The sequence below is a fragment of the Phalacrocorax aristotelis genome, chromosome 5 (assembly GCF_949628215.1).
Source record: "Phalacrocorax aristotelis chromosome 5, bGulAri2.1, whole genome shotgun sequence".
In the NCBI taxonomy this organism is placed as follows: Eukaryota; Metazoa; Chordata; class Aves; order Suliformes; family Phalacrocoracidae; genus Phalacrocorax; species Phalacrocorax aristotelis.
In genome coordinates this window covers 30,169,122-30,188,186 of record NC_134280.1, presented here as the reverse complement: position 1 = coordinate 30,188,186, position 19,065 = coordinate 30,169,122, and the positions used below count along the sequence as shown (strand labels likewise).

Genomic DNA, 19,065 nt, shown 5'->3' with positions numbered 1-19,065 from the left:
GGCTTGTTTACTGACAGCTTTTAAAAATAATGCATGAACTGTTCAGACAAAACTGGTGCACCATCATAGACATGACCAGGGCTGGGGAAATCCCTTTTTTCTGAGAAGGGGAGAGCAGCTGCAGTGTGCCAGGCAGGATGTCAAAGGCTTGGGCAGGGGGAGAGCACTGCAACTGAATTGAATTTAGTGCTTGAATTATAGTTAAGTAACCAGCCCAGAAACAAGACAGCAGCACTTGGCTCACTAACAAAAAGTTTCTTGCTTTTTTTTTTTCCTGAAGAAATCCTATTAAAAGAAAAAAAGAACAAAAGGCAAGTCTCCAGAGATGACCAGGCAGGCACAATCTAAGTGGGGTGGTGTTATTGTTGGCTCAGTCCATTGTCCTGTTGGGCATTTTCCCATGGTGGACTGTGGCACACAACAGAGACATCCAGGCCGGCCTTTCTGTATCCAGGGACTGAGGGACAAATGGATATTTTGGTGAAGTCTTGCTGGCTGCTGCCCCCTCTTCATTGCTTCACCCCAATGAATCCTTTAATTGAGCTACTGAGCCAAAGAAACTTCTCAGAGGCCAGTAAAACAGCTTAGCTCCAGCCAGTATCTCAGCTCACTCTGCTGTTCTCTCTGGGGTGGATGACCACTGTGCAACAGAGCTGCCTGTGCAACAAGAAGTCTGCAGAAACTTACCAGAGAACAGCTTTTTTTTCCCCATGTGTTCTGATGCAATTCTCTTCCCCTCTTCAAATTTCTTGCTCTTTTGGCCTCTCCAATTTGTCACCTTGAAATACATAGGTCCCTCATAATGAGATCTCACTCCTTGCTGAATAGACATGCTAAATATAGAAATCTGCGTCTCTGCACTGACAAATTTGTCTGCTGTGGTCAACTGATTGTTTCACGTGACTGGCATAGAGAGGTCATACAGACTGCAACTTCAGTTGGTCAGTGGTGGGATTTTTAAGATCACTTTCTTAGCAATTTTAAGAACAAATAAATAAGTAATAATCCCTTCTCCGTTTATAATTCCCAGCTTAGAAGCTTGGTAGTGAAAGTGATTTCTTGTCTGTGTTTTATCTTGGCTCCCTCCTCTTCTAATGCATCCATCCGGTGCTGACTGCGTGGGGAATAGTGACATGGAGTTTATATAAGAGCAGATGCACTGGAGCATTTGTTCTGGGGGGAGGTGATACATTTGCATGCACTCAAATACACGTGTACTGTGTAAGAAAGGGGAGGCATGAGACCTTGGAATTCTCCATCAGAAGATGTTAATGACTCCACGAATGTTACGCCATGGCAGAGTTTGATCCACAGAGACTGGTTTGTGTTAGAAAATAGGTAAACGTGAACACAGCAGACCAGAATCTCTCCTGTCTTATTACTGTACCATTTCACTGCCTTCAGTGGTATGGTTAATACCAGGCAGAATAACAGGTGATAAAGGTGTAGTGCAAAAAAACTGAAGGACCAGCTGATTTAAAGAAGAAAATGTACCTCCTCTTGCACTCACTGTTCTGATGCATAATTTCTTGAGCCAAGGAACTATTTTTATTGTCAGAAGCAACTAAAGAAGGTGCAGTCTTAGGGGTAGCGGGCATGAAAGTTTGAGGGGAACAGATGTGGGTCTGGCCGTGTAACGGGTAAATGACGGCTGTGGTAAAGCATGCGATGCAATGGTGGTGATCGCTCTGGAGTGGTGCACACCTGCAGTGTGTTCAGGTGTTTGTACAGCCACTCACAAGTACCACAGTAATTCATCTGGCAAGGGCAGTGTGAAGTGAAAAGCTGATTGAAAGTCAGGCTCCAGCAACACAGCAGGACAGGCATTTGGGGACATTCTGAGGGCTTCTTTGAAGAGTAGTTGGGTGGTTTTGTTAGAAATAAGGTTGTGCAAGAATTTTAGCAGTGATAAAATTTGGACTGGATCCATCCTCAGTACAATGCATCATAAGACCTAAGTTGTTTACATCCCACACTGGCCATGAATTGTGTGATGGGCTAACCTGCCTGAGAGGGACAGAGGTGAGGTGGGAGGACACAGGGCTGGCAAGTTGAGTGCTCAGTAATCCTGCTGCCATGCTGACTGTTCTCTCCTCCCCTCTGCAGGTGAGAAGCCTTACAAGTGCTCCTGGGAAGGGTGCGAGTGGCGTTTTGCACGGAGCGACGAGCTCACGAGGCATTACAGAAAGCACACGGGTGCAAAGCCCTTTAAATGCAACCATTGTGACAGGTAATGCAGCCTCCTAACACGGTGTTCAAGCAACATGTGGACTTTGTGAGTGGCATGGAGCTGCCAGCTCCCTGAGACAAGAGACCTGGCTCCCAGCAGAGGGGTCTGTTCTGGCCTCCTGTCCCACTGCCTTGATCCCTGAGCCAGGAAGGGACCCCTCCACTCTTCCCCTGTCCTCTCTGCCTCAGTGGCCAGGCAGGCTGGCAGAGGAGGAATAGTTCCAAAGCAGCCTAAACCATTTCCATCCCACAGCATAGAGGAAGATGTGGGACCAGGCATAGGTCTGACTGAAACCTACCAGTGTCTGTTGTGGGCACAGGATTCAGTCTGTAGGGCAGCTGTTCTTAATATTCTCAAAGCCGAGAAGTCCAGAAGGCCCTAGACCACTTCAGTGTTGGACCTCCCAACAAAGCTTCTCCACAGTTTTCCATCTCCTGGTTGCCCTCACAGAGGCAGAGCTCCCTCTACCTGCTCTGCTTCAAAGGCTACCCAAAGCACCACCACTGGTTGCCTGCATTTCAGCAGAGCGGTCAGCAGAATCTGATGGGCCCCACAAATACACAGGTATATGATTTGGGGGATGGAGCGTGTGTGTGGCTGTTGTGCCACAAATATATAGGAAATATCTAGGAGAAAAGCCCTTAATTTCTGTACAGTTGTTGTCTTCTCTTACCACTGAGTCCAGGGCTCCATGCTTCCCAAGATGAAACGGGAAAGTCAACACAAGAGAGCAAAGGGCCTCATTTTTAAAAGCACAGGAGCGATTTAAGCACATCTGACAATTCAAGTTCACGGTGTTGTTTTGTGTAGGATCCGTGATCTCTGCACATTCCTGCTAATTAGTGCATCTTTTCCTACAGTTTTAAATCCCACCCTTGATATCTGTTTGATGTGGGTAATACTCCGCACCTTCATTTTGTGTGGGCCCAGATTTAAAAGCTTGACAGATGCCCAGAGCCAGGGCTCCTGAAGAGCCTGTCATGCAACAGTCATTCTCTGGGCACTCAGAAATGAGGGGCCAGTCATGCCTGGTGAGCTGAACAGCCAGCAGCTCCCAGTGAGAGCCATGGTCGCTGCCGCTCACTGCCAATTCCTTTTTGCAGTCCTCACTGCTTTAGTTGCTTGAATCAATGATGAGTTCATCTGAAAAAAACTGGTCGTCCTTGCTTGGTGCTGAGCATTTTTGAAAGCTGGGTTCTCTGAATTTAGAAAAAAAAACCCCAACAACAAAGAAAACTCTCCTCCCCATTCCCAATCCCAATTGATAAGAAATTAGGGTGGAGCAAAAGCAATTACCCATGTAATGACTCTTGACAGCACTGCCAGGATCGAACAATGAGCACTGCTCCCCCTCGTACCTCCCCAGCTGGAGATTGGCAGTGCCCTGGGTGAAAACTGGATCCACTATTGAGTAATCAAATAATGTGCTTGCATCTGAACATGTTATCCAGCTAATCCTATTTATATATTTTTTTAAAAGAGGCTTAAGAAAATTACCCATCTTTTTAATGCAGCACTAAGGTTCTCTGTTCTGATAAGGAAACATTTTGTAATACAATAAAGACTCTAGGAAGCCTCTGGGTACATCAGACCAGCAGAGAACATGTGTGGAGAGAGGATGTGTGGGACATAAACAAGGGACCCCATCCTTTTATGGGAAGGAAATTTGATCATTTTCACATCCTGCCTTTCCAAGAGCTTCATCTCCTTGAGTGCTCTTCCCCCCTTGTCTCCCCTCTTCCCGTGCCCCTTCCGCCATGGAGGGCTTCCTCTTGGATTGTCTTTTGTTTTATCCCTGCATTATCTTTTGTTTGCTCAGAATGAGGGACAGGATAAACCAAGTAGAGACCTCTGGAGTTCTGCTTTTGTATAAGCACCTCTGTGAAGGAGAACAGTTACATTCCCATTTGAAATGTAAGGCATTGTCTTCCTCTTTTCTTTCCTCTGAAGAACAAACTAGCCAGCCTAGCTCCACAAACACACATGCGCACGCACGCACATACACAAAAAGCCCCAGGGATTCTGTGTCAGGGCAGACAATATTTTTAACAGAGATCTAAAGAAATACAGCCAGTATTTTCAACTCCTCAGTCTCTTTCAGCCCTTTGTCAAGTATTCATTCTTCTCCTCTACATATTATCCCTTCCTACCTAGGTTTTTTCTTTGGTGGCAACTCAGTCACTGCAGTAAAGGCATGCATTCCTGCAATCATCTAATGCATTTTCTGCTCTTCAGCTGAATCTGTAGATGAAGGAAAAATATTTATTAATAAGCTAAGAGTTCTGGGGATTATGCACTGTTAAACTCCATGCACACACCATGTCTGTGTGGTGGTAGGAGACGGATTTGTCATTACTGTCCTAGTCAGTTGTTGCAAGCTCATAAAGCAACAGTGCCTGTTCTTCTTTTGACCCACTCTACCATACCATTGTTTTTCCTTCTTTTCTCATTCAGAGATCTCTGTACTACCACCTAATGCAGACGTCACCTCAAGCAAGCCCTGAAACATGTGCCTAAATCTGTCCTTAGCTATTTAAACAGGCTTTTAATGTTAAAGACGTTCCTTCCTGAGCCAGGGTTCCCAGCTGGAGAACAGTTTGTACATACTTGAACTGCTACCTTCTATTGCACCCACCATTATTGACAGGAGTTGTAGTCACTCCCTCAGACATCCTGGCTCGCTAAACTTTAAGGAGTCTTTTGTGGCTGCTTTTAACAACACTGACTTGCGCAAAAAATATGCCTGTTATTGTTCAGAGGTGAAGGCCATACCCTGGCAATCACAGCATGAACGTGGTGATTCAGATAGCAAAGAAGGGGAATACTGTGCCCAGAGTCTGGCTGCAACTCACTTCCCAGGCTGTTTTCAGATGCATTTGTGTCTCTGACCTTCTGGCTGATATCAAAGGGGTATTAATGTCCTCTGTGTACAGGTCAATTTTAAAACAAAAGAGGTAAGAAGATGTTGATTCTCTTCTGGTGCTGTCCCAGCCCTATCACAACACCATGCAGCCCACAGATCACGTTGTTAGTTATAGCTGGCAAACTACCACTGGTTTGAGTAGCACCATATGTACTGCAAATGGTGTGTGGTTTGGTGGCAGCAGGGGAGAAAGGAGAATCAGCTAAAGTTGAGTGGAAAGCAATGTACAAGTCCCTAGTGCCTTCTAGACACCAGGGATATGCTGGCTATTAGCATTCCCCAGGAGTTATGCTCTTCAGAAACACAGGCTAGGGTTATGTTCCTCACACAGTGCAAGCCTTCAGCACTCCAAGGGGAAGAGGATGACAGGGTAGTGGCTCTCACTTCTTCGGCATAAATATGTGTTTAGGAGATAGCAGCTTAGTGCCAGACTGTTGGGGTATATATTTCTCTATGTATGTGTTCGTGTGTGTGCATGCAAGTGGTTTCCTTTTTGACAGTAAGCCAAGAGCACACTTAGCTGGAATGAACATATCCCACAGTGGAGAATCCACAGCTGGTAAGAAAGATGGCTGAACAATATATTCTCTTCTCATCGTAGTTGCCTTCCCTCTTTCTCCTGCAGAGGCTTCAGTGCTGAGCAGTACTGTGTTGCTAAGGAGATAGAGCAAAAAGAAAAAGGAAGGAATCGTGTCTGGGAGCAGGGAATTTATGTATCATGCATCACTGTATGACTTTCAGAATTAGGGTATCCTATTCTAGCATAAACTATCCCTTCTAGGAAGAGCTGGACTTGGGGAGGGATGATGGTGAAGATTGTGATGGGCCCACAGACAATGTGCCGAGCTTGTCTGGAATTGGAAGAGGTGTAGAGCCAGAGGTGTGGAGCAAAGTCTTGTCTCACAAGCAGGACTAGAGACCACCAAGCTGCTGTTTCTTAATTTGTGAAGAAAGGAGTTTCCCTTGACAGCTTATCCTGTGGAGCCTCTTCCACTGCTGCCTCTAATTCCAGAAGGAAAAAAAAAACATGTCCGCTGATCAATAGCTTTTTTTGACAGTGTCATTTAGTGGCAAAATTTTGTAGGAACTGTTTTACTGTTGAAAATAAATGTCTGCATCCACCAGCCTTACCAAGAGATAGAACTAGCTAAATTAGTCGGCAGGAGAATGTGAAGAATTAGTATTGTACCATTTTATTATCTATAAATTGGCAAATATGGCACCATTTTATTAGCTATAAAAATATTCTAGGGCTGAAAAATATACTAGATGCTAATACTGTGGTTACTGATGTGAAACGATATATTGAATCCATATTTTTAACAGATCTTTCTGTATTGTGACTCAGCATACAATTTCCTGGGTTGCATCTATAATAGAGACAATTGGAAAGGAAAAGCCATGCTTGGGTTGTGGTCTTATGACTAGTCCTAGACTGAAGTGCCAGCTGGTGCATGTCTTTTTGGCAGCCACTCAAGCTGTTGTTTTGTTTTGGCAGCCCTTGTAGCCAGTGCATGCTGCTTTCTCAGTTTAGACTGACAAGAGGGATGTTGGTCCAAGGGTGTATTTTGGCACTGTAGGGCTAGAAAATTCTAGCTGTGCTGAGCCTGCTGTGTTGAAAACCAGGTGTCCATTGTCAGATTCATGTCTGTCTCGCTGTGCTTCATAGGAGCTTGGAGGAATGCAGCCTCCATCCTATTTGAAGCCTTTCTTGTTAATTTTTGCCACTCTGAAGGTATTAACCCCCAAGTAAGCTGCTACAAATTAGTAGAGACCAGCTGACTTGAGCAGAGCTATGCTCATCCATAGAAGACAAGTGGCTTTTCTGGCAAAAGTTGCCTTCTTATGAAGTTTGTCTTAAAAATAGACCTCTTGATCTCTCATCTCTGCATGTAGATGCAGACGGATGGCTCATGCAGGGCACTACTGCCAGTGGGACAGAAAAGATTCCCTAACTATTTAAAGTCTCTTCATTTTTATAGTTCTTCTCTTTCTCAGCCTTTCTCTGCTTAGGGTGTTTATCCTCCAGGTGTTTGCCTTTAGATTGAGTCGTCTTTTTTTTTTATCTTTGGATTTGGCTTTTTTAACTGAGTAGTTAATTTGTTCTTTTACATTCTTCTTTCTGAAAAATACAAGATACGCAACTACTGCTTTTTTGGAAAAACATTCAGTGCCCGTGTATGAGCTGTCCAGATTCTCACAATAAGCCATCTGGATATTCTTCAGACCGATATTAGTGGCTCCTTTATACTCTAATTCTGTGGGGCAGTGAAAAGACATTCCAGGCAAGTTAGTTCTGGGAGTAGCTTTTCATGATGCCCTCGGAGCCTACAAAAACAGTTTACTCAAAAGCCACAGATATGTGGTTTTTGTGTGATATTTATAATAGATGTGTTTTGCTATTAGTGAAAATAAGTAAGCCAGTGTCTTATGGCTTAGGGTAGAAAGAAGGCAAGCCAAGATTTGCAGAGAACTTGGAAACCTTCTGTTTTTTAGTGCTCAACTTGAAGCATCTAGTAGAAGTCTAATTTCTGAGAGTGTCTGAGTCCTGCTGCTCTGACAGTCAGCCTCCATTTTAGGGCTTTGGGGTAGGCAGCCAGAACCACTGTCTGCTTGTCCTGCAGTTTGCTCTCTGGTGCCATACATGTCTTTAACAACGCTGTGATGGTGGTTGTGAAATGGGTTGGTGCTTTCAATCCCATTTCCAATGGGTATGAAGTTGAAAAAATATTCTTGCATACTGGCAGTCTTGATAAAATGGAGTATATATTGAATAACAGGGGAAAAAAGCACTTGTCCTCCTGAGAACTTATTCCCCTGATCACTCTGACAATAGCTTGGTGAAGAGCCTGAATTTGGACTGCTCTTCCTGCTGCTGTGAGTGCCCTGCAGCATGTCTACTACAAGGCAGCTGTTCTAGAATAGTAATTCCTGATTAACTGTTTGTGGGGTTGCTCTTCTCCTGAACTAAGTGTGTTTTATTGAGTATCTTAACCCACTTCCCAAGTGGATGCAGTAATTTCAAAAGGCAGCAGCAGTCATAAGCCTTTAGAGAGGGAGTTAAGAATAGATGCTTCATTTCAAATTCATGCCCTACCTTATTCTCAATTAACTGCATGTTTAGAACAGCCCTAAAATTCAACTAGTTCTCTGGGGTCACCACTCTTAAGTCCGTCTCATCAGCATCCATCTACATGTTAAGAATGTCAAAACATACGTTTTCTTATGAGATGGAGAAAAATTGCTTGGTGGGTAGAGAACAGAAGTTGAAAGCTGAAGTCCTGGCCTTTTTTTTTTTCCCCTGTTTTTACCACACTTCTTGCGTGATTTACAATTTCCTTGCCTTCTGTCTCAGTTTTCACAAAATAGGCGTAATACCTTATCTTCTGTCAACATCCTTCAGGGAGATAGCATTCATCAACATCCACATATTATCACCCCAATTCCCAACAGAGAGAAAGGGAGAGATATGTAGCCTGATGGATTGTCAGCTTCCAAACTCTGAACCAGCTTTACTTCCAGTTTGGAGTGAGAAATGAGAATTCAGCTTTCAAAACTGGCATCATACTTTGGTGCTTGTTGCAGGTACTGGGCACTTTAGAGAGGTGGTGGCTTTTTAAACTGGTGTTGCCAAGTACTTGAGCAAAACTGACTTGGTTTATTTCATTTTTTATATGCACGCACACACTTATACTAAATATTTGATTTTGTGCTACAGGTACATAGATGAGCACTCTTCCTTGACATTTGACTCAGTGAAAGAAGAGGGAGGGAGAGTAACAGAGAAAGAAGTAGTTTATTTAGTTGCTGGGGAGCCAGGATAGTGGGCTGTCTGTGGTCACAGAGGTCAGTCAGACAGGGTTTGGTGGTGATCCATGATAATCTAAGGAATGTCTCTAAACGTGGATATATATTTCCTTCTGTACAGGAGCAGGAACCCTGTTTTCCCAAATCCTGTGTTTATTTCATTTTTCACTTGCTTTATTTTGCAGGTGTTTTTCCAGGTCTGATCACCTCGCTCTTCACATGAAGAGACACATCTAAATATCAGTCAACTTGGTATGGATGTCATCTGAGCTAAGTGTTGTGAGATGAAAACAGAACTCCAGTTACAACACGCTGCCTTGCAGGAGAAGAGAACTTGATCACGTGTAATCCTCTGTACAGAGACCACACGCTCACACTGTCATGCACCCAATTATACTTCAATACGTACATCAGTTCTTTATGCCTTGCCCCAGCTGGATGGGAGAAGATGCAGGCAGCAAAATGGTATAGAAGTGAAGTCAATGAGAAGGAACAGTGGCTTACAGTACTTCATTCCTCTTGGATTTGTTTCCTGGTTTTCCCAGTGGAAATCAAAGAAAATGGAGGAGGCTTCCCTGCAGGTGGACGGCAGTAGAAGGGGCTTATTTAACTTGCTTCTCAGTGCAACTCAATAGGAGAATATGTCGTCTTGAAGTTGCATATTTGTAGCACTAACTTCCTTTTTAAATAGATGGGGGGAAAACAATGACCTAGAAAACCAAATCCCAGTTTGGTAGCCAAAATTAACCTCTTGGTTCATTTGTTCTTTGTCTGAGAATTCCTAATGTTCAGTGCATCAGACTTCTCACAGACACTTTGACCTGTCTTGGTTTTGGTTCTTCTTCCGAGAACTGAGTTATTGAGATCCTTTTAAGTCAATACCAGTGGCCTTAATGGCAGTAGACTGTGGAGTGACACTTGTAACACAAATATCCTCTTTTTGGCCTGAGTTTATGTAGACTTCATGAAGGACTATATTTTTGTTGGTTGTTTTTATTTTAATTTTTGTTTCGGCTATTGCACAACATATGCACTAGGGACTCTGGAAGCTGCTGCCATGATGGCTAAGTGGCCAAGGGATAAACCCCTGAGAAACAGCACCTAATATCTCTGTAGGCCTCACCTTATTGCCATAGCTAGGACTTCTTGTTTATTTGTTGAACAAAAAACTTCGAAAGCTTATTTGGAAGCTTAAACATTTTTTTCTCTTTTCTCCACGAACAAGTGATCTTCAGAACTCCTTGTCTTCACCTGGATATCAGTCTGGGACTGGCCACACAGGCATGACTACAGGATTCCTTCCACATCATGTGAGCATGTTAGCCACAACTCACAGTGACTTAGTGATTAATTATGTTGCTTTTTCTTGCTGTTCTTCTATTAATCAATTTAAAACATTAGACTTTTGTTTGTGTAAAGAGCACCTGCAGACGTTTTAATTTAAAGCTAATGTTTGTTGAGCATCTTACACACATACACAAAAAAAACCAAGCCAAAAATCCTACTCCAGTCTCTGAGTGGGAAGTCGAGAACCTCTTCCAAGTACAATGGCTTCATTCAGCATTAGCCTTTTAAAGAATTTATCAAAGTCCTCCTTTTCCATTCATCAAGTTGATGCTGTAGCCCACTCCTATATGAAAAAAATGTAACAGCGTGAACGGTGAAGGAAGGGTTGGATTTTACATACAGCAGTGAGGCTTTTCCAAATGATTGGTCTAAAGTATTACTAACCTAGAGGTCCATTTTGGCCTACTGTGTGAACCGTCAAGGAGAAGTGGAGGCCTCATGCTCACCCTTCAGTCCTATTGATAATTTGATTTCGTTGACTCAAAGTGGATTAAAGTCTTCATTACAAAAGAAAAACACAAAAAAATGTATCTTACCATAACTTGCATTTGAAACTATTTGGCACTGGCCCTGACTCCAAAGACTGCATTTAGGACCATAAAAATGGCCTATGCAAGCAGGCAGGTGGTCGTTAGGTTGTATATTTTGTATATTCTGGGACCATCCCTACAAGATGTGTCTAGAAATGAAACGAAATGGCGCGTGGTCCACAAATGGTTGCTGCTCTTTTATACTGTATTAGCCAACTGCCCTTCTTTGACTGTTTTGATTCATTGACTGTTAAATATTTCCCTTAATTTATGTTTTGGGAGGTAAAACTGTACTCTTAGGGGAAAAAAGAACAAACAAGAAACTCAATAGATGTTTAAGAGCCGTCACCGGGATCCTTGGCACTTGAATTCTCAGCATTTTGCAACCTTTGGTTCCAGTGAGAGATTGAATTTACTCGAAAGATGCTGTTTTTCCTCACAGTTTTCACAAAACACTGTGACTGTCAACTGAACACTTTAGGGACAGGGGGGAAATACGATGTCTGGCCCATATGGCATGAAATATGGACCAAAATCTAACCATCTTTTAGGGACAATGGTGTAACATTCATGGTAAGAGCATGAGAGAGAGCAAGAGAGAGAGTGAAAGAAAAAATAGAAAGACAGAGAGAAAGAGAGAGAGAGAATGAAAATTGAGTTTATTCCAAAGATTTAAAACTAACTGTACTCTATATGTGTATATATATAGCTTATATATATACGTATACATTTAAAAATTGCGGAGCACTGCTTGCTGACAATCTCGTATTTCTCTACTTCTGTATTTGCATAATTTTTATGGCCATTCCACCCAGCTGTTCCACTGGGACTGAGGGCCCTAGAATCCAATTTATGTTGGAATATATAGAGCATCCTGCCAGATGTCTAATGGGAACTGAAACCTCAGCTGTGTGAAACTGTAGAGCATCCAGTCAGTGCATTAGATTAAAAAAGGGATAAGAGAATCCTAGAATTTCATTACTGTAGTGTCCTAAAGTGTGTGCTCTCAAAACCACCACCATGATATTCATTGGCTGTGAACCTGCATAAATATCCTTCTTTGACCTCTGAATGCACTTGCCTTTAGACATCCTATCAGTAGTCTACAAACCTTAATTATTAAATGACAGGCTCTATTTAAAATGGAAAAAATCAAGCAAGACTGTTTATTTACTTCCAGTTGTCATTTATGGTCTTGTTGACATCTTATTTAAATATGGCAGAACAAGGGCCCCATGGAAAAATATGTGCTGAAATGTCTGACTATTTTGTTCTAGAGGCAGGCCTACATCTAAATCATGGATCCAAATAGCCTAAAAACATAGAGAAAAGGGGGATAAGAGACTTAACCAGATTTCAGATTTCTCAGGCTCTCTCTGTAGCAGGTCTTGAACTCTGAAGCCAAATTTTGGGCTTTAGGACCATCTCTTCTGTTTGTAAAGGGAGATATTTTTCACCTGTATACATGGTGTATTCAGTCAATCTCTGGACTTCAGTTTTTGGGTGCTCATATGCAAGTGTCTTAGGCATTACTAAAATTTCAAACCATAGCTGGTATTTTGCAGGAAGAGTCTCCATTTTGGAAGGGCATAATTAGTGACACATTCCAGGATTCATTTTTATAATGACAAGTTTGTTTCTTCGCAGATATTTTAAGCTGTGCACTTCAAGCTTGTGTAATCTGTTATAGCTAGATCCTTTTTGGGCCTGTGTCTCCTTGCTAAAGTTGTACAGATGTCCTCTATTTGTAAACTATTAGTAGAAACAGACTAATGAGGAAAAGCTAATCCTCTCTCTAAGACTTCTTAGAAGCAAAATAGATGATTTGGTGACAGTTGAGGACCGAGTTATCCAGACATAGAAAGGAGTAGTTTAACCTTATTTCCTTCATGCTAGGTTTATGCCTATTTGCAAAAGAGAAGCCATTACAAGAAAGTCAGATTGTGTTTTCCAAGGCCATGGAATGATATGATGAGAACAAATTGAGACAAAAGCCTCACAAAATAGTGTACATAGAGGAAGCAACTAAAGCAAATGTGAGGTTTGGTGAATAGCTAAACAATATTTTGGAGCAGAACAGTCATCATAGAATCATGCAGGTTGGAAGGGGCCTCCAGGGGCCATCTTGGCCAACCTCCAGCTAGAGCTGGTTGCTCAGGGCCATATCCAGCTGAGTTTTAAATATCCTCAAGGATGAAAAATCTATTACCTCTCTGTGCAAGCTGGTCCAATATTTGACCACCTTTATGGTAAAAAAAGAAAAAAAATTAAAACCCCATGTGTCAAGTAAGAATTTTCCATGTTCCAACTTGTTTTCATTGCCTCTTCCACTATGTACTTCCAAGAAGAGTCTGACTCCTCCTCTACACCCTTTGTTAGGTATTTGTAGACAGCAATAAGATCTACCCTTACCCTTCCTAAGGTTGAACCATGTCTCTCAGCCTCTATTCATCCACCATGTGTTCCAGAACCTGATCTTCATGGTGGCTGTGTTAGACTTGCTCCAATAAGTTACAGTGTTGATATAATTTATTTATTCTGGATTTTTCCATTATCTAATTGAGACAAGCTATACTCCATGACAAGATTCTATTTTGAAAACTGGCTTATGAAAAATCACTTACGAAGCACCAATATAAAGACTTTTTTCTAATCAGATTTGCTGAATCTGTATATAAAAGTATACTTATAGAAATAGGGTTTCTATACTGCCAGCTTGAGGCCTGGCAAGCAAAATTCTGATTTTCCAATGTAATCATTGCTGTTTTACCTTAAACTAAAAAATGTACTGTTTTGCTCATACTATATCAAATATGAAGATACACGATGCTATATTTTATTCACTTTTAGACCAAAACAACAAGTTGCATCTTTGTTCTGTTTGTTTTTCCCCTTAGGAAATAAAAAGCAACCTAAAATATCACATGTATTATATAAAGATTGATCTAACAGAAAAGGGGATTCCAGAGTCCAGAGTATTTTTCATTATCCTAGAGATGTTCTTTTTCAATAGCCAGTACTTAATCTAGAAAATTATATTACCTGGATAAATTGGCAATTAAAGAAGAGAAAGGATGGCCTGAAATCCTAGAGTTTCGATGTCTTGGACAAGGCCCTGAGCAGTCTGATCTAACTAAACTGTTTTTTAAACAGAGGGTTGAATTAGGTGACCTACAGAGGTACCTTCCAATATTAATTTTACTGTGTTTCTATGATTAATTTCAGATCTCTCACTGGTGAAATGTGTACTTCCCAGTCTTGTGCTGGCAGAACAGACTGCAGGACAGGTCTGTAGAGTTTCTCTCACACTCTGATAGTTTCATCATTTTTAAACCTTATAAGGCCTCTTCATGAGGGAGAGACTTAGAGAGGAAGAAATCTTAAAAAAAACCCAAACCTTTAGCAAACCAGTTTGAAGCAATATCATACCATGAGATGTGTCAGAGCTGCAGGGACCAACCAGATATTAGGGAAACAAGTTTTGCTAGCCTGGAAGACCCATGTGATGTCTCAAAAGTAGTTTCCTGGACCTGAAATCTAAGCCAACATATATTTCTATAAAGGTGAACATAATTTTTTTTTTTTTTCACTCATTCTTATTTTCCTCAGACTTTTTGGAATTGGGTTTACTGTTTTTTTAGGCTAGCACATTTTACCTTAATATATGGAAAGCAGTGACCAAACACAGATGGAGGAAAAAGAACCTGAATTCGAGAGGAGCACCTAGGTCCTTGCTTTTGGAACTGTTTTAACTTCAGGAGTAAAAAGATAACTAATCACTAGGGTGTATGGCTAAAATGGAGTTGATCAATATGCTGGTTTCTGTGATTGAGTGTCTCTTATCTGTGACCTTTCTGATATCTACAAAACAAGGCTTCCTCCCTTGTTTTTACCTGGCCCTAGACAATTTGGGCTTTTTAGCTGTCTCTAATACAAACGTTGCTCCTTCTATTTAACATACTTTGTTTATCTGTGTATAAAAGAGGTCATAATTGGTGCTTTTGACAAAACTGATGAAAATCCAACTTGCTTAAGTGTTTCCTTTTCTCTGCCTCTTCCCTTAATGTGTGTCAAAATCTTTAAATTTAAAAAATAAAAAAGAGGAAAATTTTGTAAATAATTTAATGTTACTAGGCCAGCACCCAGTGGATTAAGGGCTTCTATTCTTGATTTCATTCAGAACTTGGCACATCCTGTCATTCTATCTAGTAAGACTGTTTTTAAGCTTTCATATCCTGGGTGACACCTTTAACCCAACACTCTTTTGAAGTGCTTTTTGCTGATATCAGATCCCCACGTACCAAGAACAAAAACAGTGCTTGACAATAACTATTTAACTCTGTCTTGAAGAATGAAAATTATTTCCTCCCAAGATACTACAACTACTAATTGACAAGACTTGCCTGTCTTTCATTAGCATTAAATCTACGCCTTCTTGAATGATCATTTCCAGATCAAGCTTGGATATTCTTCTTCCTTTTGTCACATTTGTGTTTCTTTTTATTAATAGTTATGGGATGACTAGTGCAGTCTTTCTCCTCCACAGCTCTACATTGGCTTCCGTGGCAAGATTTAGCATTGTAAGAACTGTAGGATCTGGCCTACCAGGTACTAAGATCTGTCTTGTAAAGCTGAGACTTTCCTTCCCTCTTACAGGCAGAAGTTCAAGACATACTCGTGCTATATAAGTTATATATATGATGATATAGTTGTATATATAAATTATATACATAACAATGTGGAGATCGGGGGGATGGGTAGGCTGCTTTTATCACCTCAAGAACGGGTTTCCCTACCTGAAAACTTTCAAATGCAGGCATCATTTTTCAAACAGGGTTTTATAATTTTCCTTAATGCTTGTTAATGGCATTTTTTTGTGTAATAATTGAAGTTGGAACTCTTTGCAATTTTCAAAATGAAAGCTTTGATGACTTTTTTTAAGTGCTTTGGTCTTAACTTCTATATACTGCCAGAAAACAGGTTCTCCACCCTGTCTCGGTGTGGGTGTGGGTGTACAACAGTATACCGTATCTACCTACACAGAAGAGGAAACTGAGCTACTGACTTACAGTTTGTAGTAGCCAACCGTGCCTATTGCTTTGATTTAGGGAGGGCACTTGCTGTTGCCACTGCATTTTAGGAATCATGTCAGCTTCTGTAGGAAAGTTTTCAGCAATGCTGGGAAATACATGTTGCTGTGTACTGTGAATGAGTAGGCTGCAAATCTGGGGGTTGGGAGGGGAGGTGGGAAGGGAGGGGAAGGAGGGCTTAGCATGTACACACTAAAAGTGAACTAGAATGGACAGAAAGGTGACAATTTTAGCCTTTATTGTTGGGCTCTCGGGGAAACGAAAAGCTAACATGCAGTCCCTGGAAGGCCTGATGGCTGAAGGGCTGATATTTCTTTATATTTTGCAACATACATTTTACCTGTCGCTCTGTATTTTAAACCCCAGGCTTGTCAGATTCTGGAAGTAGATCAAAACACTGGTTTAAACACTACTTTGTTACCAAGGCCATGTGTCTACCAGAGAAGTTGTCCTGTGTTAAAATATCAGTCTAGTTAAACCCTTTGCGGCTGCACCTGTTACTTGATTGCCTGGATTGATTTTCCGTTGGCATTCTATGCAGTTAATCTGAAATGTAAGAAATGCTTCACCCAGTTCAGTTACCTCTACAGGAAGGTTCTTGCACCAATGTAAGTAGCTGGCTTTGAAATCACTGTGTACAAACCATGACAGCTTTTCTCTTAGAAACAAGGCCTTAGTTTTGCATGTCTGCTCATCTAGTTGAAAAAATAATAATGCAGGCTGAGTTATTTTTCTTGTTTTGCAAAGTGACCTGTTTTCTTTCCTGTCCTTTGAAACCATTCTTGCTCTCTACTACAAATTAGATTTTTTTTTTGGGGGGTGGGGGTGGGGAGGTTTTTTTAGCAACTACAAAAAAAGTATGAGTGCTCCCTATTAAAAAAAAAAAACAAACAACATTGCTTGAAGGACTTTCATTTTGCACTATAATTTTTCTTTTACCAGATGTGTCTGACAAGTGCATTTTGGAGATGCCCTCGGTCACGTTCTCTCAGGCCTACTCTGGTATTTCTAATATATCACAGAAGTACCCAATCTTGTAGCCCTCAGTTCTGCCTTTTTTTGACATTTTATTTTTTTTAAGCTTTTTATATATATATATATAAATATATTACTTTGTCAGTTTTTTTGCTGTACAAAAAGTCTTAAGATTTAAAAATATTATTTGTATTATATGATGGTGGTATGTTAATGTTACAAAATTATTAATGAAGAAAAAATTTATTTTTGTTACTGGTCTGTTTCATAATTCTTTTTTAAATTGGTATATTGTAAGATATCTATGCAAAAATGTTATGTGACGCATTTTTATTTAAGAATGTAATATGTGTAATAAACAGTAGAATGTGTTTGGCCCGACAGTGTTTAGTGTGCCTTGTATATTATTTCTTTCTGAAAACTTCTGTGAACAGTGAAATGGCTTTTGGGTATCAGTTAAGGCTATGGTTCTGTAAACAGTTAATGACATAAAATATATAACTTCTCAGTATGCTTTAGCTTATCAGAATCACATTTTTGGACTTAAATAATTTTTTTAAAATGTATTTTATAACAGTTCAAGTGTTGCTTATATTTATGCTGTATCACATGTTGCTTTTGGAAAAGATGCTCAAGAAGGAAGTTCTTATTCTTAAAAGCTGACCGGATTTGGCTTGTAATACTGCTTCTGTTGGAGTCAGTGACTTCTGTTATTTGACAGTTTACACTGGTTGAATTTTCAGCCAGTATTATTTTTGTAAAAGGCACAGAGAACGCTTGCGTTGCATTTTCCATGCCTAGTTTTAAAACATTTGTCAGTCAGTGGTCAAAATAGGACTAGACTTTGAGGCTCCTGAGCACTAGTGCTATGCTCTAGTCCATGAATCAGGCTGTCTTGCAGGAGTGCAGTATTGTTCTCTTTCCCCCGCCTCAGTCATTTAGTCTCCCTGTTTAACGTCTGCAAAATTGCAAGCACAATTGAATCCACCTGGATGCTCAAGTACTAAAAATGTATTTAGGCAGTAAAAACAGTCATTCTGAGCACAATTACTTTGCAGTGTCATGTCATACGGTGAAATTACTTTTTCAATTCAGGCCAGTATCCCTTTAGGTTTTTGCTGTCTTGTGCTCACTCACTGCAGCAACCTCAATGGGCATTGCATATGAACATCGTATAGGGCTCATTTGATGCCAACCTGCTAGCATTTATTTCTGGGACAACATGCCTCTCTTGCCCTGTTGGGAAACCTGCTAGGGCTGTTTATGTCAGACAGACAGAAGGTAGGATTCCCCTCCTGACATCTGCATCTAGAAGCCAGATGGCTGTTCTAACCTACTCATTCATACTCCCTCTGTAGCTAATGAAGAGAGACATATCCAGAGGTGACTCACTCCAGGGGATGAGTTGAATGAAAAGGGAGCTGAGGTGATGTCAAGCATTTCTGGAAAACCACATGGTAAGTTGGAAGACAAAAGTTCCAGTGATGCCCATGGCTGCTCTGGTCACTCAGATTGTACCAGATGTTTGATGATGGACAGAATTTGTAGTGTTTGGGTGTATGTTAATGAACAGCTTTTGACCATTGGAATAGGACTCAGCGCAGGTCCAAATTTTGGCTTTGTATTCCAAATAGTCAAAACCATACAGTGCTCTGGCTGCTTCAGGGTGATAGTGATACCTTGGTGTCACTCCTACACAGTGTGAATGAGTGAAGCAGTCAGTTGTCAGGGAGATTTTAGCACCCTACTGTGAAAATCCAAGGCTGGAAAAAGTGGCCTCTGTTGTAGATTTAAGTATTTGTATTATGTAGGTATAAGTGGAGTTATATATGACACAGAATTCTTTCTGCAAATAGAATTTTGACTTTATAGCTTTTTCTTGTAAAGACAAGGTCCGGGTTCCTTCATTTTCTCTCTTCCTTGAAAACCTCTTGAAGCTTTTAGCATCTCACCTACCTTGAGCTTTCTGACAGTTCTATGTCTGTATGTCTAGATAAAAATACTTTTAGTGTAAATTAGTCCTCTGCCCTCCACCTGTAAGAGGGACTTCCAGGGAGCTCTGGAACAACCTTTTTGAAGGAAACTTTGGGGCAGCACAGCTGGTTATTTGGTGTGTATTCAACTGCCATGAATTGGAGGGAGGATTATAAATTACAAGTAAAC

General features: G+C 41.0%; 1 protein-coding gene across 4 annotated transcripts in view; it reads left to right on the top strand.

The window, feature by feature from the left end:
- The window catches only part of KLF7 (KLF transcription factor 7), a 64,814-nt gene extending 47,529 nt beyond the window's left edge, over positions 1-17,285 (top strand). For 2 of the 4 annotated variants that reach the window (XM_075093740.1, XM_075093743.1), the window contains 2 exons: positions 2,107-2,230; positions 9,146-17,285. In XM_075093740.1, coding sequence (XP_074949841.1) covers positions 2,107-2,230; positions 9,146-9,197 — 176 coding nt within the window. In that variant the 3' untranslated portion in view covers positions 9,198-17,285. The remainder of the gene's footprint in view (positions 1-2,106; positions 2,231-9,145) is intronic. The other 2 variants (XR_012660675.1, XR_012660676.1) reach the window with 2 other exon arrangements.
- Positions 17,286-19,065: the final 1,780 nt, after the last annotated feature.